The sequence below is a fragment of the Taudactylus pleione genome, unplaced genomic scaffold (genome assembly GCF_031769625.1).
Source record: "Taudactylus pleione unplaced genomic scaffold, aTauple2 ptg000936l, whole genome shotgun sequence".
Classification (NCBI taxonomy): Eukaryota; Metazoa; Chordata; class Amphibia; order Anura; family Myobatrachidae; genus Taudactylus; species Taudactylus pleione.
In genome coordinates, this window is record NW_028285337.1 from 324,713 (window position 1) to 348,612 (window position 23,900).

General features: G+C 40.9%; 1 protein-coding gene across 7 annotated transcripts in view; it reads left to right on the forward strand.

Moving 5' to 3' along the window:
- GPSM2 (G protein signaling modulator 2) overlaps window positions 1–23,900 on the forward strand; it is a 55,451-nt gene that overhangs the window by 14,322 nt on the left and 17,229 nt on the right. For 3 of the 7 annotated variants that reach the window (XM_088459803.1, XM_088459797.1, XM_088459798.1), the window contains 4 exons: window positions 17,345–17,566; window positions 18,007–18,142; window positions 19,520–19,662; window positions 19,742–19,865. In XM_088459803.1, the coding sequence (XP_088315929.1) occupies window positions 17,346–17,566; window positions 18,007–18,142; window positions 19,520–19,662; window positions 19,742–19,865 (624 nt within the window). In that variant the 5' untranslated portion in view covers window position 17,345. Of the gene's footprint in view, window positions 1–8,368; window positions 8,390–11,902; window positions 12,169–16,752; window positions 16,870–17,344; window positions 17,567–18,006; window positions 18,143–19,519; window positions 19,663–19,741; window positions 19,866–23,900 lie in introns of those variants that run through there. The other 4 variants (XM_088459799.1, XM_088459800.1, XM_088459801.1 and 1 more) reach the window with 3 other exon arrangements.

Below are 23,900 nucleotides of genomic sequence, written 5' to 3' on the forward strand. Positions count from 1 at the left end.
AAGTACCAACCAATCAGCTCCTAACTGTCATTTCAAACACAAGGGAGATGGATGAAATTGGCCAATAATGATCCTAAATTGCATGGTCCAGGTTTGCCCATTATCAAGGCAAAGCAGGGCCAATTACCGATGGCATGTAGGAAAAAAACCTTTGGCTGAAGAGGGATTGCTTGTAGTGAATCTGTGCATCCGCCGGTCAAAACTTCCCATCGGCACCCGTGGCTTTATTGAAAAAAAAAATTTAAAAATCTTTTCAACCAATAGCCGCCGGCGTCTCCTCAGTCACCATCGTGTGGCGTCCCCTCTCCCAATCTCTGGCTACAGTAACTATCAGACACAAGCCGGCCCACCACGCTCCGACCTCAGACTGTCTGGCCACGCCCACCGCCTGGGAGCAGCAGCAGCGAGGCAGCATCTTCTTCCCCCATTCCCCCTGTTCCCAGGTCAGACTCGGAGTTACGTCTTCAGAGCGGCTGCACGGCGGCCGCCAGGAGACGCACCCAGGATTGCCAGGTGTGTTTGGGGGGTCGTGTGTTTTGGGGACCTGCACCTGGGGAGGTGGAGTTGCTGGGCAGCTGTCCATACACGCCGGCCTGGCAGCATGGAGTGTCTTCTGTGACAGGCAGCCTAGCAGACCATCAGATTCCCTGCCTGTCACTACAGTGCGCCGGCCGTGCGGAGCTCAGTGTGGTGAGCAGGGAATGTCCAGAGACTGCTCACCACACCGATGTAGAAAGTGCTGCAGAGCTGACTGAAAGCTTTGCAGCCAGTGCACTGTAATGACAGGCCCCAATGTGTGCCTCTCCCCCCAATGTGTGCCTCTGCATCAGCCCCCCAGTCCCAAAGGTGTATCTGTCCAGTGCCCCAGCCCCCAATGTGTGCCTCTGTCCCAGCCCCCAATGTGTGCCTCTGTCCCAGCCCCCAATGTGTGCCTCTGTCCCAGCCCCCAATGTGTGCCTCTGTCCAGTGCCCCAGCCCCCAATGTGTGCCTCTGTCCAGTGCCCCAGCCCCCAATGTGTGCCTCTGTCCAGTGCCCCAGCCCCCAATGTGTGCCTCTGTCCAGTGCCCCAGCCCCCAATGTGTATCTGTCCAGTGCCACAGCCCCAATGTGTATCTGTCCAGTGCCCCAGCCCCCAATGTGTGTTGCTGTCCAGTTCCCCAGCCCCCCATGTGTGCTGCTGCCCACCCTCCCCATATGACCCAGAGATGGTGATGCGGTGACATGACGTCACGTACCTGCATTCCGCCTCCAGCTACAGTGATGCAGTGAGCAAGCACTGCAGGTGGCAGTGCAATGAAGTTGAATCAATGTGTTTATATTTTTTCCTGTGGGGACCAATGTGTTTATATTTTTTCCTGTGGGGGCCAATGTGTTTATATTTTTGCCTGTGGGGGCCAATGTGTTTATATTTTTTTTTATCCTATTGGGGCCAATGGTTGTATCTTTTTATCCTATATGGGCCAATGTGTGTGTTTTTCTACATGTGGGGCAAATGTGTTGTTTTTTTCCTACTGGGGCCAATGTCCTCTGCTACATGCTTCATGGGATTTAGATGGGACCCAGAAAATGTCAGGTAGGACCCCGATTTTTATAAAGTGAGGGGTCCCTGGGATCCACATTTTTTTTGGCTCACCGCGATCACTGCTGGCTGCATATTCTTCTGACAGCCAGGGGCAGTGCTGTGGTGCAAAAACGACCACTGCAGCTGGCAAAATCGATAGCTGCCGCTGTGGGAATGATCAGTGCCACTAATCGTTCATAACTTGCCAAACCATATCAGCGCCATATCTAGATATAGTGGCACCAATTATGATGGGTGCATAGCACTGCCGTCATTCTGAACACTGTTTTATTACTAGAGATGAGCGGTTCGGATTCTGTGGAATCCGAACCGCTCTAAACATTAGGGATCCGAGTCCACCCGAACCCTATTCGGGTGTTCACCGACTGACTCGGATCCCCGTTCGGGGCCGAACGGCGGCCGCCTGATGTCGGATTCTCACTAGAGAATCCGACATCAGGGCTCCTATTGTGTAGGGCAGAGCGCTGTGATAGTGCTCTGCCCTACACAGACACAAACACACAGCCGCCAGCGGCAGCTGTGTGTTTGTTACAGCAGCCAATGAAAGTCACACAGACTCTCATTGGCTGCTGAACGGAGGGAGCCGGCTGGAGCTCACACATGAGCTCCGTCTTCCGGCTCCCTCCTCAGCGTGTAACAGCAGAGCAGATGGCGCGGGAGCGGGGATTCAGGTAAGTTTTCCTGGGGGGGGTCTGCTACTGGGGGGCCATGCTACTGAGGGGCCTGCTACTGGGGGGGGGGCATACTACTGGGGGGGGGCTTACTACTACTGGGGGGGGCTGCTACTGGGGGGGGCCATACTACAGGGGGGGGCATATGACAGGGGGGCTACTACTGGGGCAGCCTACTACTGGGGGGGCCATACTACTGGGGGGGGGCTGCTAATGGGGGGCATATTACTGGGGGGCATATTACTGGGTGGCATGCTAATGGGGGGCATACTACTGGGGGGCATTCTACTGGGGGCACTGCATAGGGGACCCTACTACTAAGGGGACTGCATAGGGGGCACCACTGCTGGGGGCATTGTGTAAGGGACACCGCTACTGTGGGCATTGTGTAAAAGGGTCACTACTGTGGGCATTGTGTAAAAGGGGCACTACTGTGTGTCGTAACATAAATAAGAGACACTACTTTATGGTGTAATGTGAATCAGGCCCTATGTGCGGTGTAATGTGAATAAGATTGTACACTGTGACTCCTTGGGCCGTAGCCCACTATGTAAACAAGTACTGTGATTCTGCTGGCCGTACCCCACTGGGTGGTTGCACTACTTTTCATTTCTGCCACTGCTGTGTGGCAATGTGTCATAGATGTGCTTTATACTGTGGTGTCTGTGTCGTTGTGCCGCTGCTTTGTCGCTTAGTAACCAGTCAGCTCACTGCAACCTTTGGCCAGTAATGTTGAAAACAATATTATAAGCTGTGATATGGTCTAAATTGACTGGAAATTAATGTTATTGAGGTTAATAATACTCTAGGAAGAAAAAAAAGACCAATTTATGTGATTTTAGCTTTTTTTCTCAATTTTTGTAAAAAAATCCAAATCCAAAGCCAGTCACCGCAGTTTGGCAAATCCAAAGCCGGACGACGAATTAGAACCAAATCCGGCAAAAATGGTCCGGCGCACATCCCTATTTATTACATGGAGGGTAGTGGTAACTGCAGCTCATAACATGCGCAGTTACCGAAATTACAGGTAGCTCAACCTTATGCATCTCCCCCACAGCCTGTAAAATGACAGGAGCTGATTGCTTGGTACTTTATCTCTCTCCAAGCTTTGATAAATATCCTCCATAATTGCTTATTCTCAAAATGTCTGAAAGATTCCTGGGAGAGCAGATGATTGTTAGCAAGTTTCTGCAAGGTGGATGGAATGTACCACAATGATACAATATGACTAATTACGCACCATCGACCTTAGTGTATACTGCATTGTCACGGGTGTGCCTTGTCCTGCCCACTGCATGGCATCATCAAGTTGTACCCTCCCTATTACAAAAGTGACTTCCCAGGGGGAGATACAGAATTCAGGACATCCAATTTCTACAAACATTAGTGCTTTGCAATCTGAATTTGAATAAAAAAAAATATCTTTGAAACTGTTATTCATCTATATTGTCTTTAATATTTTGATTGTGATTCATCCCAGAAACCAAGCTGTGTAGATTGCAGTATTCTCTAGTTGTAATGTAATTATTATTCGCCCGTTTTGGTGGCGATCACTACAAGGTATTGGCATGTATAAAAATGTAAGTAATATGTAGAAACTAAAATGAATAATTTTTAAAAATTGTATTTCTTAGCTTTGAGCACAGCTTTATCAATATAGTATTCTAATTACTAATCACTGAATGTAAACCACATTTTTCATTTAGTTTAAAACATCTGACTCCAGTAAAAGAGTTTTTTGACTGAAGAGCAGTTTGTTGAAAATGGTCAGTGTATGAAATTAAAATGCAAATTTTCACGGCTTTTCTAAATTTGTATCTATCTATATATACAACTTTTCATAGCTTACCTATATATATACACACACACACACACTTTGCCCCTTCCATCCAAAGCCACCTCTGAATAATTATTACCAGTTATTTATATAGCGCACACACATTCCGCAGCGCTTTTACAGAGATTACTTGAATAATGAATCTCTGGTCACCAAAGTCCTGGATACCATATATGGTGTTTAAAAAATACAAATGTGTGTATGTATGTATGTATATATATATATATATATATATATATATATATATATATATAATCCATACCTCCTAATATTTGGAAGTGGGGGGGCGTGGCTGTTGCACGCTGGGGTGTGGCCATTACTACGCTCCCAGTTGGCGTTTATAGCCACAGAAATCGGAATTTTATTGCTATGTAATTTAGTGTTGCATCCCCATAGGACAGAGCAGGAAAGTTGATGATGTTGCTCTACCATAATTCTGAGTGACGTGCGCAGCCGCACACCATGACTAAACATCATTAGGAATTAAATCGGCACAAAGAGAAAGCTGACAGCAGTTTCTGAGCCATCTGCTAAATAGTATTGAAATCTGTGTAATAGAAATATCCTGCAGTCTTCTACATTGAACCTCAGAAATATGTATAAAACATTTCTCCTTAAATCATGCGGAAATGAGAGTTTCCACATAATTGAAGTATTCCTGCTATTTAGCAAAGGGTTAATGGAGAAGATAACGCAATTATCTTCTCTGTTAAAACACCAATATCACACTGTGTAGAGCACCTTAACGTTTTCTGCTATTTAGGTAGCAGAACAACGTTAAAAATAAAATGCTTAAAAGGCTTACTTTATATAATGCCATCTCACAATGATCTCGTCCAATCAGTCCCTGCTGCAACCAGCTGAAACTCCGCCCCTCATTCAGTAAGTGTAATTACAGAGTTTTGTAAAAATGTGTGTGTGTGTGTGTATATATATATATATATATATTATATTATTAAAAAAATTATAATACAACATTCATGATGCTTCTCTGATTTAAATACATACTGTTCCCTCCCCCACATAAGATATATATATGTAGAATCTCATGTGGGGGAGGGAGCAGTATGTACTCAAATCAGAGAAGCATCGGGAATGTTGTAATATAAAAAAAGAATATATATATATATATATATATATATATATATATAAAAAAAAAAAAATATATATATATATATATATATATTATATATATGTGTGTGTGTATATAATATATAAATTCCAGAAAGGTCCACGCACACGTCATAATCCACAGTTTGCTGGGGTAGCTACCAATATAGGACACTAAAAAGGGTCCTTGCAGAAATAAAAATAACAGGGGTGCACCAGTCTTCATAGAATCAGTTTTTAATTCCATACAGATATGCAGTTTACAGCAGCATTCCCCTTTTTGTTCCTGTGCATGGACCTTTGTCACGATATAAGATTGGTATCTTGACAAAAGTCCATGCAGAGGACTCTTTACATTTTCTTCTACTCTCTACTCCCCATTAGGGCACCTAACACGGGACTGCCAACTCCCGGCAGCTTATTGTGAGTGCTTTAATCACTATTTCAGCAATGTATATAAGTTGTGTCCTTGTCCTGCACTGTAATGTACTGTAAGTTACTTGTTTCTTGTTCACCTATTAGTTCTATGTACTATGTAAGGCGCTGCGGAACACTTGTGGCGCCATATAAATAAAGGATAATAATAATGTCCGGAAATATTCAGGACCATATCGGTATTGGGGTAAATGTGTTATAGTGGCACACATCATGCTGTAACTCTTCCTGCTTCTTCTCTTTACCATTACCCCGGAATGGGGGAGATATCGCGTGCTCCCACAGCAGGGACAGTGATGGGGCATCGGCAGCTGCAGCTACCAATAGGTTATAATATTATTAGGTGCAATGATACCACTCCTCCATGTCGGGGGTTCATACATGATCTACCCCTTAGTTCCTTATGACTGACTATCATGCCTAGAAATGCAGTCCTTTTATTAAGTAACTAATATCACTAGTTCTAATTGTTAGAGCTTCAACCTTTCATAAAACTGCTTTGTATTACTAAGATATAATACAAGTACTTGCACGTTATTATTGCTTTTTGTAGTCACCACAAGTTTGGAGGAAAAATTAGGTCAAGGTGTTGCCCAGTGTTTTACATTTATATTCGTATAAGTTTAGCACTAATTGTAAAATAAACTCTGCAAGTTGAATGCAAGCTGGCTGTAATTACTCACTCATTGCATGCATGGAACTTAGGGCCTGAGTCAGGTTGGATCGCAAGGCTGCGTTCGCACGCAGCCAGCCGATGTTTGCTTTCTGTGCATGCATACAAGATGCAGTGCACGTGCGTGAACCAGGCACTGCGGTCGGGAATGCGATCACAGGCAGTACGCAGACCCAGTACTCAGTGATTGACATGAAGTGCCATTTGTGGGTGGTGACGGGAGGGTGGTCGTGCGAACACAGGCATGTTGGTGTGTTCGAATGCGGTTGCGTGCATAAATTATCCACAGCGAACCCATACACAGCCTGTGTACTCACTGCGTGCAGGAAGTTTAACAGTTCCTGCGGGAGGGTCAGGTCAACCACTATTCTGCGTCTTGGTCCGATGGTTCTCGATTGTAAGATGTTTTTGCAAGCTTGCACATTATTACGGATGTGAGTGAAGGAAAGGGGGCGTCTTTATGAAGTGCTGGGCGTCTTCATAATATGGTGCGGTGGCAGTGCGCATGCATTCATATATTTCTGCAGCAGCTGGGTGCGTGCGAGCGCAGCCTTGCGATCCAACCTGAATAAGGCCGTAAATGGGCAAATTCACCCGTATTCCTAGATGTATACATCTCTGCAGCTGGGGTTGGGTATGAGTTGCCGGCAGTCACTATCTAGGCGGTCAGAATCCCAACAACGGGATCCCGACAGGATTAACACACCAAAACTTGTTGGTCGGTATGCTAACCCTCTCCCTACCCTAATCCTCCGTTCGTGGTGCCTAACCCTAACCTCTTCCCCCCCCCCCCGCCCCCCAAGTGTCTGAACCTACCCCGCCCCTTCCCCCACCCTAAACCTAAGCCTCCCCCTAGTGCCTAATCCCGCACCCTAACCCTCCCCCTAACCCCCGAGCCGGGGTCCCAAATGCTTTTGGGATTCTGTCGCCGGTATTTAGACCGGGATGGTGACTACATGCCCTGCGGCTGGGCCATCACAGCGGCCGTGACTCTCAGTGCCTACTTGAATAAGCCCTATCCTTGGTGCTAAAGTACACCCAACTCTACATGGCCTCTGCAATTTCATCAATACACCCTCCACACTCAGTATCTCTCAGTAAAACTCCTTAAGCTGTAAGTGAAGATGCAGCTGAGGTGTGTACAGATGTGCATCACCTGTACTTATGTACACTCAGCACTGGAGCATGGTCTGTGTGAAAATATGCAAGATATGTCCGTAAAACCATTTTGCATTCCTCTCTGCATTGGCTCCATAAAGATTACACTTTAAGTAGATAAAGTCCTTTGGTTGGCCCTACACTGCTTCCATGGAGGGGAAATGCAGTGCATATCTAATAGCCCTTAGGAGCATTGATCCCTATGATGACGCACATTTATTTTCTTGACCAAACAGTGAAAATAGGACAGGACTATTTGGTCTGTTTCCACTGGCGGTGAAAATAGACTGGAAAAATAGACTGGAAAAACAACTAGTGTCAAACATTTAAGTAGCAGTGTTAACTCTTAAAAATATTTTTTCCTTTTGCACTGTTCTGACTATTTTGCTGGCAATAAAACTGGGCTGTATATATCTAAATATATGCCAAGTACTGACAGACTGTCCTGCTCCCATCTAAGCAGGAACAACTAGATCTTATTACAAACCGGAGTGCTCAGCATTTTAGTTCTGAAATCTCTGAGCCTAATGAAACTAGAGGGGGCAATGCTGACAGCCTGCTTCAATAGGAATGAGCCTGATATTTTAAAGGGCAGGTGGAAAATTCCACAAAAGTGAAATCTGTAATAGCTGGACGCCAGGGGTGACTACATAGATCATTTAGGTATTGTATTTTTCAACCTTTTCAGCTTGTTTTATTAAGCTGTGATACACACAAAGCGAAAGGAATAGTGAAAATGTGTGTGTGTGTAAGTAAAAGGACAGTTTTCTTTGGCATCTGCATCTGCAAATCACCCCACCTCGGGTGCGTTTTTCAAATCCAAAACAAAAGTTTTTTTTAACCAGCAGGTTGGAGGCTGAAATCTCAAACTGCATCTGAGCAGAGAGACATCCATGATCAACTGCTTCTGAACCATGTGGTGGTACAAGATTTTATTTATTTTTTTTTTTTAACACTGTTGTGGTTCCACAAGGACAAGCATCCTTTAGTATCAATGTGCATGCTGACACTTACTTCTGCAAGCACCAGCATATAACAGTCATGAGCTGCTAAACTATTGTAGCACTACAAGTTTCAGCATGCACTATCACTCTATTGTAATACAATTTAACAATGTACCCAATGGCCAGGAGTACCAAGAGCTGCCCATTTTTACTCAACATTGGATTTGTACTCACTGGTGCGCAGCCAGATTACTACCAAAAATACCCCAACACTATTTGGTGACCCATTTTATAGGCAAACAACATAGACAGTGGCTATATAGCTGTTGTATTTTCTTCAATAGATTGTACAATTAACAGCCCCACACATAGGATAACAGTTTAGTAAATCTTAAGAATTTTTTTTTTTTTTTTATGTTTTTGTGTCTCTTTGATCTCTCTCTGTTTATCCCATTATGTTTTTAATTAGCTTATAAAACCACCCATTGCTTTTGTGGTTTTTACAACTGCCTACATAAAAACTTCAGTAGTATATTTCACGTTATTAATCTGCTACCTTTTTAACACTGTTAAATTTACATGTTTTATATGGTGCATCTGCAAGTTTAATGGTAAGTCATAGAGACTCTGTGTAGTCTAATGCCACAGACCCCAATCTTTCTTTTTTTTTTCAAATGCAACATTGGAGATGTATAGCCAAAAGTGACCTTCTATATTTTTGGGGAAATTGTAAAGTTACATATTCAGCAGGCGACCTTGGACAGCTACAGACTTGTACTATAGAAGAAAAAAATAATTATTTCTGGTCTAAAGCCGGCCATACAATTAAGAAATGTCACGATGTGTTGTACGATTTCCCTTGAGATTCTTCCCTTGAAATTCTCCTGACGATTTGGTCAAATGGAGTACGATTGATCGTTACGATCATATGATTCGAAGTTAAAATCAGACTTGTTTAAGTTACTTGTTTTGTTTGTGTTTTTTTTGTGGTGAGATGAACATTCATCAGACTTTCCATTTTGTTTATTAGCTTTCCTGTCTGTAGGTGAAATTTGCAACCCTTTAATTGACCTTTATCGGAATTTTATTAATGCCCGAAACTGCCCTTCATATGTGTGTAAAATTTGTTGGTCCGGCACTCTAATAGCACTGGAAAATAAAAGCAGACACCAACAGCTGTTCGACCCAGAGTACCATCCATGTCTCTCTCTGTCGCTCTCTCTGTCTCTGTCTCTCTCTCTGTCTCTCTCTATCTATATATATATATATATATATATCTATCTATCTAATGCATTTCTTCTGTAATGCTGCTTCGTGTAGGCTGTACTGCTCAAGTTTGCAGTTGTCCCATCCGTTCAGAATTTCCTTCACTTGTCACAGTAAAGCCCATTTGCACTGCTCCCACTAGTTAAACAAGTGATTCCTTTTTGGATCATCTACCCTTAACCCCCCCAGTACTTAATAATCACTCCAGCTAAAATTGTGTTATATTTTTTAAGTTATTATACAAAATGAATGTATATTTGGAATTGGTTCCATTTGCTATAGACCCTGATGGCTGTGATTGTCCCATTCGCTCTCTGTTCATCTTCTTTCTAACATCCCTGAGTGGGTGATGATATCTCTTCCCTGTTAGCTTCCCATTTATTCAATGTTTCATCCAAACTAAGCTTTTGTTTTCTTTATTAATTCAACTCCACCCGAAACTAAAATTGTCATTTTGGGTGGAGTTTAATGCATTTGATCCTGTTTTATATCTATATATTTTCAGTAGTAGTTTTTATGGTTTTAAAGTACAGGAAAAAACTCATCTCCGTATTATATATCAATGTGAAATGGTTGTATTGTACCAGTTATGCAGGAAATGTGTTGTAGAATAGACAGATGGCAATAACTGACTAATAAAAATGATGTTAGAACATGACAAAGAATTCAATTTAGTCACACAATTTTTTCATGTTTTTTTTGTACTTTTCTTTATTTAAAGAGTTACATTTGGCTACCAGAACTGCTACGGAAGGCATAGAAATATACAAACTCAAATATATAATATTATAATATTTATGCCTGCCAGTAGCAATTCTTGTGGGGGTACATTCCACAGTTTCACAGCTCTTACTGTAAAGAACCCTATATCTTATGTGGTTGTAAAATAAAGCTCTCTTTTCCAGCCATAAGAGTTGGCCCTGTGAGGACCTTAAACTAGACAGGTTGTCACAGAATTCTCAGTATGGGCTGTTAATATTTTTATTCACAGTAATGTTATTCTCCATTATCTTATCTTCTCTTTTAATTACATACTGTATATCTAATGCTGATATTCTTTACTCAGAACTGAAATAATTTGATAATGACCTGCTAAATAGCAATTTTTAAGAAGTTCTGGTCAACTTCTACTTAGTGAAATATAAAAGATTTCTTAAGCGTAACTATTTATTATTTTGTGATTCACCTACCTGACGCTAGTATTACGTTTGCTTTTCCAATAGTCCTCTCATACTTTATCCTGCAGGTATTAGTGCTTGTTACAGGGATAAGGGAAGGGGCCGACATTTCAGATAAGGCTTGGGTTGTGAGAGTGGTACCCTGACTTCTGTTAAGGTGCATATCCACTAACAGACAGAGAAACGAGAGCACGATTACGACATTGTAACCGTGCTGTCGTTTCTATGTCTGTGATGTGCCTACACTGAATGTTCAGTCGTTCAGTGTAGGCACATCCATCATCCTCGTACATGCTGAGCCTGACGTGACTTTTAAATGCCAGATTTGCAGGCAATTAACAAGCGATTTAACGATATCGTTCAATCGTCCTGTTTAATCCCCTAGTGGATACATGGCATTAGTCTACACAAGCTGAACTGCAAATACAATAAATGAGTAGGCTAAAATGCATGGTTATTTATTAGTATTTTGGGGATTTTCATTACTTTAATATACAATACTAAAAATAAATATTAATGAAAATTGTACTGTATTCCAAGCCATATTAGTTTATATATAAATGCAGTAATATGTTTAACTAAGTGGTGATTATGCAAATATCTTCTTATTCAAAATCAGTTTGATCATATTTTTGTGAAATGTAAGTTCTCAGATTGCCTAGGTTCTGTCATTTCTGCTCCCCTTAAGTGTCAGTAATCTTCTTGCATGATGCTGGCTTCACGCTTTTGTGTGTGTTATATGACATCATCGTTAATTATATAATCCAATGCTAAGGTGATTCTAAACAGCTTTGGTGCGATCTGATACCTCTTTAAAACTTGGCAAGCAATCTACCTACACAGCGTATGATTTCCTATTATTTCCCAGAATCCTGCTTGCTTCAGTCACCATAGCTACATTGCGACACATGTCTCTCTAAGTCATTGACTGCTCAGTCAGCATAGATCACTTTGCTTTTTCCACTCTATGTATAAGGGCTGCTTTGGGCTGCTGGTGGAAAAACAAAAGTGGGACCTCAAGCAAAGCATCTTGTGTTCCCTCTACAGAATGGCAGCTTAATGGATCAGCAAAGGGTTCAAGAACCGGGAACCTCTCTGAGCAGTGTTTTTCGCCTAAGTAAATGAAGATTTTGGAGCATTAAAGGAATTTACTATCCTCTTTGCTTTGGAAGTATTCCTCCGTCATAGAGAAAAAATATATTTTATAGCAGTTTTAGTTTCCTATTTTAATGGTTTTGAGAATGCAACTCGATGGAGGGGACTGAAGCTTTTATAAGCATGCGAGAGGATCCTAGTTTTCATGTTCGCTACAGGTAAGAGATTTGCTATTTATAAAGCTTAGTAGCTGTTAGAGAGTGTACAGTCCAGTTCCAGTCTTGGGATTTTGACAATATTCAATTATTTATCTCTCCATTTCTGTCTGCCCAGGGCTGTTTTTACATTAAAATTGCAAATATTTTTTTTATCTGTAGCTTTCTTAATATTAATATTTTTTTAATGTGTCACTTAACATGAAACATGTTACCAAGCATTTTGCTGGTGTAGATCTAACAATAAATTAAATGTTTTGATTAGACCAGAGGTTCCCAAACGCGTTCCTCAAGGCTCTCCAACAGTTCAGGTTTTGAAGAGATCCATGGTTGAGCACAGGACACTTAATTCGTACCTCAGTCAATTTGATTTAACCACCTGTGCTCAACCATGGATATCTCTAAAACCCGAGCTGTTGGGGAGCCTAGAGGACCGCGTTTGGGAACCTCTGGATTAGACAGCAGCATTTTTGAATAACAGGTTACTTAAACCTTGATATATTGAATATTTAAAATATAATCTTTATAATATATATAATATATATATATATGTGTGTGTGTGTGTGTGTGTGTATATATATATATATATATATATATATATATATATATATAAAAAATCTCCTTGGATACAATTCAGAATTCATAGTGCTTGTTTGCCAATTAAATAATTTGCATTTGTCTAGATATTACATCAATACAGTATTCATGTACGTAGGTACATTATGAGAGTGTGGTTATTTATAAAGTAGCTTTATGTAAAGTGTTCTATACACACGCTTTGGTACTCTTACCCAGGGGAGAGCTGCATCCTCCAATTGGAATGCTTTTTGCCCACAGGGCCGGTGCTACCATTAGGCAACCTTAGGCAGCCGCCTAAGGGCGCCAGCCACTGGACGGCGCTGCTGAGTCCACAACAAAAAAAATGAATGGCATAATTCATGGCTGAGTGGCATATAATGAATTTGTGGCAAAGCTGTGTGGCATATTATGAATTGGCGGCAGTGTTATGAGGTACATTATGATTTTGGCGCTCTGCTGTGTGTAATATTCTTTATAGTATATTATGAATTTGGGACACTGCTGTGTGGCATGTTATTTAACTAGGGAGACTGATACGTTGCATATTATGAATTGGGCGATTGGTGAAATGTTGCCTAGGTTGCCCGGAAACCTTGCACCGGCCCTGTGTGCCCAGCAAACTTTGTAGGACTGCAAACTATTTCACCAATGGGTGTTCTTTCTCCTGTTTATTTTGAACTGATTTCTGTCCTATTTGGCCATTTAGGTGTACAGATGTGTGTGGCCAAATGAGCACAATTTTTGTAGACGGGCAATTACCACATGCATGTATAGATTCTCTCATTGTCCAACTGCATTTACTGGCCATCCCACCTGAGTTCTGACTGCTCACCATCAGATGTTGATTGGAATTGCCCATTCATGCTGTGGTCTGCAACCTATTAGGTCAAGAATGCCTTTGCTCCTATACAAAATGTTAAGATGTCCATAAACTCAAGTAACTACATGTATGTTAAATTTTGCCAGTCATGTTGGCAGTAAAATATAACCTCTCTTCTTCAGGGTTCATAGGGATCCACAGGGATACCATGGGGATAATGTGGTTGGAGGATCCAGGCTCCAAACAGTTAAAGCTTTCAGCTCCCAGGATGCCTCTGGTCCTCCTCCACATATACCCCGCCCCTAGCCACAGGCCTTCAGTTGTTTGTTTGGTGCTGCAGGATCAAGATGCACCTTTGTAACAGGGGACTGCTCAGGCTCTTATTTTATGTTTTAGTTTATTTTCTATGTTTTTGGGTTGGCAGTAATAAGCGTCTGAATTAAGACACATGTGCTGCGACTCCATCTACCTCCGCTGGGCCACAACACCATTAACAGGGCTGGTGATTTTGGCGGGTCACGGCTGAGCTTGCTAGCATCAATGCTGGGACCCGGACTGCAACCCGCAGCCAAATATAACCTTTCCAACAGTTCGGTGCTCCAACCAAATGTTCAGATTGTACAGAACATAATTAATATGATTGGATGATGAGAGGGCTGGAATTTGTATGTGGTACCATGTTGCTAAATGTGTGCATAAATATGTAGAAATATGAAGCTGAATATGTAGATCCAATTAAAATATATTGATGCTGTTACCAAACTTTGTATACATTTTGTTTTTACGAGCAACTAAATAGCCGGGAAAACAAAATATGTAAATAGATAATTCCAGCTCTAATTGGTGACTGATAATGCACTCAGGAGGCAATACTCTCTTTTCTCTCATTTCTAATCAATATCTGATTGTCCCAGATCATATGTTGATCAAGATTGGCAGTTGTTTTGGGGTCACCCTCTCCCCAAGGCATTCTCTTTACCTAGAGCTGTATAGACAGAAACAACTTAATCCATCTGAAATGTATGTATGTATGTGTGCTGCAAGAGTGGCTCTGTGCCCACAAACAAAAACTGTTTTCTGAAATTACATCTTTAGATACAAATGACATCTTCAGTTTGCTTTTATTTTTAACTTATTTAAAATCAGTACATTTTAAACTGTAAAGAAATACGGAGTTGTAGAAACTCAGTGCAAAATGAATATCTATCTATATAATTTAAATATGTTGGTGTTGACATGATCATGCAGCTCAGAGAGTAGATTATTGTGCTGTACGCTGAAAACTAGACAAAGTCTATAATAAATAAGCTATTTTGGCCTAATTACCTGCTTACATATGCCCAAAGAAAAAACAGACAACGTTTATTGCAGCATACGCTGAAGCTGAAAGGGCAGTTTATTGTTTCATGATAGTTAACTTGGGGACTGATGTTCATTGACAGATGGCAGAGTGCAGTGAGTTACTTTTAAGCAACTGCTCCATTATTCAAAGAAAAGCTGTATATTGAACTCCCTACATATCAAGTGTCCACATTGCTGATAACATTTGTCAGTTGTTCTGCTCAGTACATCAGTATATATACTGCTAGCTGAGCTCAATCTTGGATATTACAGTACTATTTTTGTATCTGCTGTAGACATTTGGAGTGATAGTATAGGTGCAATGTTTTCTTGTCCCAAGGAAAGTCCTACTAAATTCAGTCACCATAGCTTTGATATACGTGAATAGATCATATTTTTTTCTGTAAGATGTAGATTTTAAACACCCAGCAGCTAGATTTATTTCGTTTGATCACATTATTAATTATTTATTACCAGTTATTTATATAGCGCACACATATTTCCGCAGCGCTTTACAGAGAATATTTGGCCATTCACATCAGTCCCTGCCCCAGTGGAGCTTGCAATCTATACACTCTACCACATGCTCACACAAATACACTCTAGGGTTAATTTTCGTTGGGAGCCAATTAACCTACCAGTATATATTTGGAGTGTGGGAGGAAAGCGGAGTACCTGGTGGAAACCCACGCAAGCACAGGGAGAATATGCAAATTCCCAACAGTTATGGCCTTAGTTAGTATCAAACCCACAACCTTAATACTTGTGTTTTATATAATATAAGCCCAGCTGTTCAGTGGTAGGACCAACAGCTAGAACTAGTGCAGGACAGGATGCAGTTAGTGTCCTTGAACAACTTCCGCGCACACAGCCAGGTGCTGTAATTGTCAAGTCGGACTTCCAGCTCTCCTGGCCTACATAGGAAAATCAGAGGTTGAATTAATTGAACACATACTACGTAAAATTTATGAGCAGTAAAACAATCTAATTCACAATTAGAATCACAGCTTGTATTGCCGCCAGTTAGAAGAACATAAAGACTCTCTTGTTAGGGACTGATGTCATCATTAATCATCTTTGTTTTCAACAGACATTTTGGAAACATTTTCTACTTCATTAAATACTGCCTTAAGGGCTAATTGGGGTATGTTCTGAGGGAGTGGGAGCCACTGGGGCTGTTAGCCATGTCTCATGATATTTATAATGCTGGGAAAATATAGCAGTCTGCTTTATAAAAGCACGTGTTATCACTTGCGGTGGTTGATTCTGTAATAGAGGTACTAACCATAATAGTTTAAAGCAGGACACTAACGCAAATACACATAATTTATACTGTGTTGTAATCGATGCTCATGCATTAGCTCATAGTGAATGAAGCTGCTATGACAGATAAGAGAGTTGACCAGTTCATCCTTGGCGTGGAACCTGTCTAAACCTATTATGATCACATATTTGTAAAATGCTTGTGATCTTGACAAGAAAAGAAAAGTAAGGATTTATGTGTGAACCACACAGATAACAAAGCGTGAAATAAGTCTGGCACCATGTATGCCTCCTTATCTTGTTTACTTGCACAAATTTGGTAACAGATTAGTGAAAAATAATTATCATTGATGCTAATTAACAGTGTCAGATAACATGTGTTTGTCAGAGCAGACAGCCTGGGAGGAGATTAGCCGAGATTACCCAATGCTGTATTGTTAATCCTAACCCAGTTCCCAATGGCAAAGGATATTTTCAAAATGATTCCTCCTTTTAGCACCTATACAAGCACTATAGTCTGCTGGGCAGCTTTGTATGATTTTTGGGTTTCTCACTGAAGACTCACAGCTAAAAGTGGCACATGGATCACTTCTTAGGATTCCTGGGTTTTCCTGGTTTTTATCCCTCCAAAGAGATTTCTAGCTCTCCGTACTGAGAATGTCAGCCATGTCATTCTGTTTAGGTTGTCGAAAATCTCCGAGGTATTAAATTTTTTTTTTTTTTCATTGATTTCTGTAGACTTTTATAGAGAAAAGGTTTTATTTGGGAAATAGTGCACTTACATATATCACAGAGGTAGGTTAGATGGTTCTGATGGAAGGTAACTAAAAATAACATTTAGGCTTGGGAGTGTGGCATGAGCTATCCGAAAGGCTTTTATGCATATATGTGACCTTTTTTTGCTACACTGTTCCACTTTCCAGGATGTTGATTGCTCCTATATATATATCTTCATGCAGTCAGACCTTTGTTAGGGAAGATCCCTGCTGTTTCACAGCTGGAACATCATAAATCATTCAGCTCCTTAGACACGTCCATTATTATGCAGTTATTAACTCCTTCATTGTGGGAGATACTGAATGTATAGTAAATAGTTATCATACATAACAGCTTATTCTCCTATAAGATGCATTCTCTCCCGTGGTCTTACAAAAATAACCAATACTCTGTTTTAAGAATGGAGGCATCCTGCCTGGAGCTAGCCCTGGAAGGAGAGCGTTTATGCAAGTCTGGAGACTGCCGAGCTGGAGTGTCCTTCTTTGAGGCGGCAGTGCAGGTGGGAACCGAAGATCTGAAAACTCTCAGTGCCATATACAGTCAGCTGGGAAATGCATATTTCTACCTGCATGAGTACAACAAAGCACTGGAATACCACCACCACGACCTGACACTTGCAAGGTAACTGATAAAGAGTAACTGGAGAGATTGTTTAGGGAAGATTAGGGGTTGGGCAGTAATCAGAAGAATGCACAACCGCTTATCGTTTTGAGACTGCTTTCCAGGATTGTCTGTTACGTTATGTTTATGATCTACCATGAAGCTAAAATAACACAGTAATTGTATTCATTAGATATTATAGCTACACATAGAATGAATGCAGTCATGTTTATTGTATTGAAACTTTAACTGACTGCTGAAGTGTTTTTGTTACATTTAGCTTGCTTTTTGCTGTCCCCCACACTTACTACAAAGAACTCTTCAGAGAAAAATAACAATCATTGTAGATTTTGTGACACACATGAAGAAAAGGGGGAGCTTGATTGTTTGGCAAATGTTGCCATTTATTAATAAAATTATTAAACCCATAGCTTTTTTTTTTTTTTTCTCCAATTTTGTAGAACTATTGGTGACCGACTCGGGGAAGCCAAAGCGAGTGGAAATCTTGGCAACACTCTAAAAGTCCTGGGTAACTTTGATGAGGCAGTTCTGTGTTGTGAGCGGCATTTGGATATTTCTCGAGAGTTGTATGATAAGGTAATGTAAATAAAAGGATGTGCTAGCATTTGCTCTAGCATGCTTTATTTACTCCTGCATCATTTATGATCTAGCTACTCTCGGGTTTCATGCTACTTGGACACCTCTCTCTAAAGAGACTCCTCATTCTCTATTTATGTTGTTGATCCGCTTACACTTTATCCGCACGCATGTTCTAATGCAGACTAAATTGTACAGGGCTCCCGTCCTTTTGAAATGAAGAAGGGGAGAACCCTGGTAATTTGGAAATAACAAGCTAATGTATTGGCACCCTAGTAATGCAATGGAATTTGTTTTACCATCATTTGTCAATAAGTTATATGATATTCTTTAATACCAAAGGAGTAACTGGATAGTGAAAGTTTATATGTTTGATCGATTCTTGTATTATTAAATAGCTTTTTTGTTTTACACAACACCATGTGGTGCCCAGCATGACTACATTTAGTACAGTCATTGACTGTAGGGCAAAGAAGATAACAGAATAGAAATATAACTGGATTTCCTGATACTTGTTGTAAGAACTGTTGTTTTATGGCCCCTGGGTAATATCTCTCTGCACAAGACTGTTTGCACATTGCATACTACTTCTAGTTTCTGGCTGATTATCTTTTTACTCCACCCCAATATCTAACGGAACACAATATGTAATCTGGCAGACGACACATTCATTCTTTGTCTTGGAAGAGTTATAACCAATTTATAAAATTGTATTCAAAAGCCAATAAAATATTCAGACCCGAAAAAGATAACTTTGCCATTGTAACAATGAGCATACAGTAACCACTAGCGCAGAAGAAAGATGATTTAATCTGCATTTGCAGAAGTGTTTTTTGCGGAACAAGTTATAGAATCCGCTACCTGCGCAGGGTGATGTGACTGTTGCAGTATATAGGTTAGAGAGAGGATTAGGAAGCTGGTATTATTATTTATTATTATTATTCATTGTAATGGGTCGTCCAAAGAGCTGTTTTCTGTTGGGTCTTTTTTCCACCAGTCATAAGGAATGAACCTGATGGACATCTGTGCCCTTTTTCCAACCTTAATGCCTATGTAATCATATAAAAAGTTATATGGGGCACCAGAAGTTTATAGATCATATGGCCACTTGGCTTCCCTGCTCCACTGAGCTCTGCATTGCTTGTATAGAAAATGCCACTATAAGCCCAATTCTTGTCTTCAGTTTCACAATGGGAACATCGACTAGAATTGGCTTTTCACAAATGGTGATTATTGCCTATCACAGGCCAACCATAGACAAATTGCAGTTTTCTTTTAAAACCAAGACTTTTATTAGTCCCAGTAAAGTAATTATAAAGCCACTTCAATCTGAATATAGTTTGAGATAATTAATAATTTGTCTTTCTACCTCTGCAGGTTGGCGAGGCCAGAGCACTTTATAATCTGGGGAATGTGTACCACTCGAAGGGAAAGAGCCTAGCTTGCACAGGAACCCGAGACCCTGGCGAGTTTCCAGAAGAGGTGAAAGTCTCTTTACAGAGGGCTGTGGATTATTATGAGTAGGTTTAAACTACATTTTTATTAGTGCAGTAAGTTACTTGGATAATAATAAACTAATGGCTTTTTCTTTGTGAACAGGGCTAATTTATTAATTGTAACAGATCTAGGGGACAGAGCAGCACAAGGACGTGCATATGGAAACTTGGGGAATACTCACTATTTACTTGGAAATTTTCGGAAAGCTGTCATGTCCCATGAGCAGGTACGTCTGTCATTACAAACTTTCATGTTATTGGGGATTTGCTGGCTGTAAGCAGTTTGCAGAATTTCCAAATTGAGTCCCTTGTGTGTAACAAGGAAAAGCTATTATCCACCACTCTGTGTAACCATGGCATCTGAGTACTGCACTTTTCTGTCTCTTTATTCAAACTTTTCTGTCTCAAAGCTGTCTGACAACATTTCATCTTGTATGACCGCATGTGAAAATCACATGTTACATATGCTGGGAGTTTACAGTGGTCATAATGGAAATGGTGCTCATGGGGCTCTGTCTGGTGACACACTCATGATTAAATTCCTACTGAACACATTTTGAGCATGTGATTTTCAGCATAGATTGTGCTAATTTCAAAATAATAATAAAAACAATGCTGACAAAATCCACATGGTGTGTGGAGTACATAGGGCAGTATGTCTGAGAAATGTCTGAGTACATAGGGCAGTATGTCTGAGAAATGCCTGAGTATATAGGGCAGTATGTCTGAGAAATGCCTGAGTACATAGGGCAGTATGTCTGAGAAATGCCTGAGTACATAGGGCAGTATGCCTGAGAAATGCCTGAGTACATAGGGCAGTATGCCTGAGTACATAGGGCAGTATGCCTGAGTACATAGGGCAGTATGCCTGAGTACATAGGGCAGTATGCCTGAGAAATGCCTGAGTACATAGGGCAGTATGTCTGAGAAATGCCTGAGTACATAGGGCAGTATGTCTGAGAAATGCCTGAGTACATAGGGCAGTATGTCTGAGAAATGCCTGAGTACATAGGGCAGTATGCCTGAGTACATAGGGCAGTATGCCTGAGTACATAGGGCAGTATGCCTGAGTACATAGGGCAGTATGCCTGAGAAACGCCTGAGTACATAGGGCAGTATGTCTGAGAAATGTCTGAGTACATAGGGCAGTATTGTTGCAAAGGGAAATGATTTTCTGTCCAGTAAAACCCGCAGTTGTTTAAAGCAAGAATACACTGGCTGAACTGATCAATGTTTCACACCATTCACTAGCAAAATACTGCATAGTGTCACTAGGAAATTACATTGTCTATTCATTTATTGTCGTGCTGTGGAATTCACTGCATATTACATGCCCATCTAACAAGGCAAGTCAGGTTTTGTAATTTTTTTTTCACGATCTCTATATTTCTGGAGGGTTATTGACTTTGGTTTAACATTGCAAAAAAAATGCTGTAATCTTAAATTTACTCCAGCAGATATTGACATGGGGAGTATTATGGGGTCTCATGCAGAATTTTACATTTTTTCACTGATAATCTATTTTTCTGTTTATTCTTTGTAAAGATTTGCTGAAGGAGATGGGTGGGAAGATTTCTTTCCTGCTGATAAATCTGCCGAAAGTATAGGGTTCTCTGTTTCATTCCTTTCGCCCTGCCAGTAAAGGAGAGGGTCAGGTGTTGAGATGGCAGTTCTCCCTCTTGGAGAACAGCAAAGGGAAACCAAACCTGCCAGCAAAGAGTCAGGTGGGAACGTGTCTGTGACTACTGGGATCTTTTTCCTGTGTGAGGGGTATTATTTATCTGGGATATGTCATTGATCTCCTCAGAAAACCACCTAGATGTTTATTCTCTACAGGCCTTCCTGTGGACCAGGTAAAGTGAAGAATCCATTCACACGTTACTGACCACAGGTCTGATAATACCAGTGTTTATAGAATAGAGACCTATGTTTTAGTGGACAGGTTCAAGATGTAATCCGATCCGAAATCAACTGCCTGAATCAGGATAAATTAATGGTTTTAATGGATGTCAAAGATGCTTATTTGCATGTACCAATCTTGAAAGGTCACCTATGTCTTTACAGAGTTGTGGTTCTGTCCCATCAATTTCTGCCTTTTTAATTATGGCTAGAATAGTGGCCCTGCTAAAGGTCTAGAAATTGTTATGAAACACTAGAGTATTTGTATAAGACCCCTAGAGCCACGCTACAGAGGTCTTCTGCCTATAACAGCCACCCGTTGTTCCATTAGCCCTAGGTCCTGGCTTATTAGTAAATTCCTTGAAGAAGGCCCTCTTCAAATTGTCCGCATGTAAATCCTACCAGGTACCCATAATTTTTCTTCCGGTCCATAACCCTACCAATGCACCAAGAAATGGACTTGATTTTGAACAAACTTGGAAATCAGGAATTTGCTCTGGGGTGATATCCGTACAAACAGAAAAACTGACCAAAATGTAGGGCGGCCCCTGGTTTTGTAGCAACCAGCGACTAAGGAGGCGTGGCTGCCTAGTTACAGCCGGGACCTGCGCCTGTATTGAGCCGCAAGTGTAATAATTATTCCTTACCTGGACAATGTGATGATCTGAATCTGCAGTGACTGCATTGGAGTCCTACAGGTGGATTATCATTTACCAGAAATTAAATCTGGTCCATACCCAGAGACTTGTATTTGAGGCTGCTGCTCAACACTCAACAATAGAGTTGTTAGTCTGTTTTGTGCCATGGAGCAAAAAATAAAATCTATATAAACTGGTAAGGCGTATGATCAACACCAGTTCATTTTTGCATGAAAGTTCTGGGGAAAATCATTTTGACAGTTGAAGCTGTGCAGATTACACAGTGCCATTCAAGACCGTTACAGATTGACCTCATCTTGAAATTAGAAATGTCACACAGTCATTAGAGAAGACAACACACCAGTATTTCTCCAAGAATGCATTGGCTGCGCTGGTGGCCGTGGAAAGACAACCTCAACAAATAACATCTGCCATCACAATTGCCAACTCAACTTGTACCTTACAATGTGTAGGCCCATTCTAGCAGACCAGTGAGTGCCTCATGGTCAGTGTGGTACAGGCCTTTACCTCAGCATCTGTGTCAGGCAGCCACGTGGTCCTTGGTGCATAACTTGACAAAACAAATCACTGCTTTAGTGTGTTTGCACCTAGTTAGTTGCGCACTGCAACTCTCTCTAACTGAGTGTATCCATGCACGGCGCAGCTTTGGGATGTCCCCATGACATGGCGTTCCTCTAATGGGTGATGAAGAAAGCATGATTTATATACATAAAATAAATGTTTGCTGAATCTATTGGGGGACACTGAGCACCCTCCCTTTTATGCTAGTTCTCCTGTTAAAAGTTACTCAAAGTGAAATGTTTTTGGGAGAGAGGTGTTTTTCCTCTTCTGTTGGGTGTGGAGGAGAATTAAATATATACTTAATATTTTAAAGTGATAACATTATGAATGCGCTCCATAAACCATGGCCTTGTGTCTCCAAATGCATTGACAGAAAATGAGTTAGCAGTATAAAGGATATATATATATATTTTTTTTCAATTAAGTGAATAACTAGGTACACTCACACCCTGACCCACAGATCTCCTACACATTGTGGACTTGCAAAGCCCATGCATTGCCTCTTAAATTGGTTGCATTTGTGTAACAACAGTAGGGCTGTGAATTCATAAAGCAGTATTTGTACATTGTTTTCTCTTTTTATAAACCATTAGAATGCTTGATCACACATTAATCAGTCATGGTTTGCATTCCAAACAAGTTGCATTACATACCGATTTCATTGTATGCACATAAGTGGCAAAGATGTTTGTGCTTTTATTCGTAACATATCCGCATGATAAAATATAGAGGTACTGTTTGCTTCTGAGTTACTGATTGCAAGGTGTAGCCAGCATATCCCTCTGTCCGTATTCTGAGTTACTGATTGCAAGCTGTAGCCAGCATATCCCTCTGTCCGTATTATGAGTTACTGATATGCTGGCTACAGCTTGCAATCACTCTGTCCGTATTCTGAGTTACTGATTGCAATCTGTAGCCAGCATATCCCTCTGTCCGTATTCTGAGTTACTGATTGCAAGGTGTAGCTAGCATATCCCTCTGTCCGTATTCTGAGTTACTGATTGCAAGGTGTAGCAAGCATATCCCTCTGTCTGTATTCTGAGTTACTGATTGCAAGCTGTAGCCAGCATATCCCTCTGTCCGTATTCTGAGTTACTGATTGCAAGCTGTAGCCAGCATATCCCTCTGTCCGTATTCTGAGTT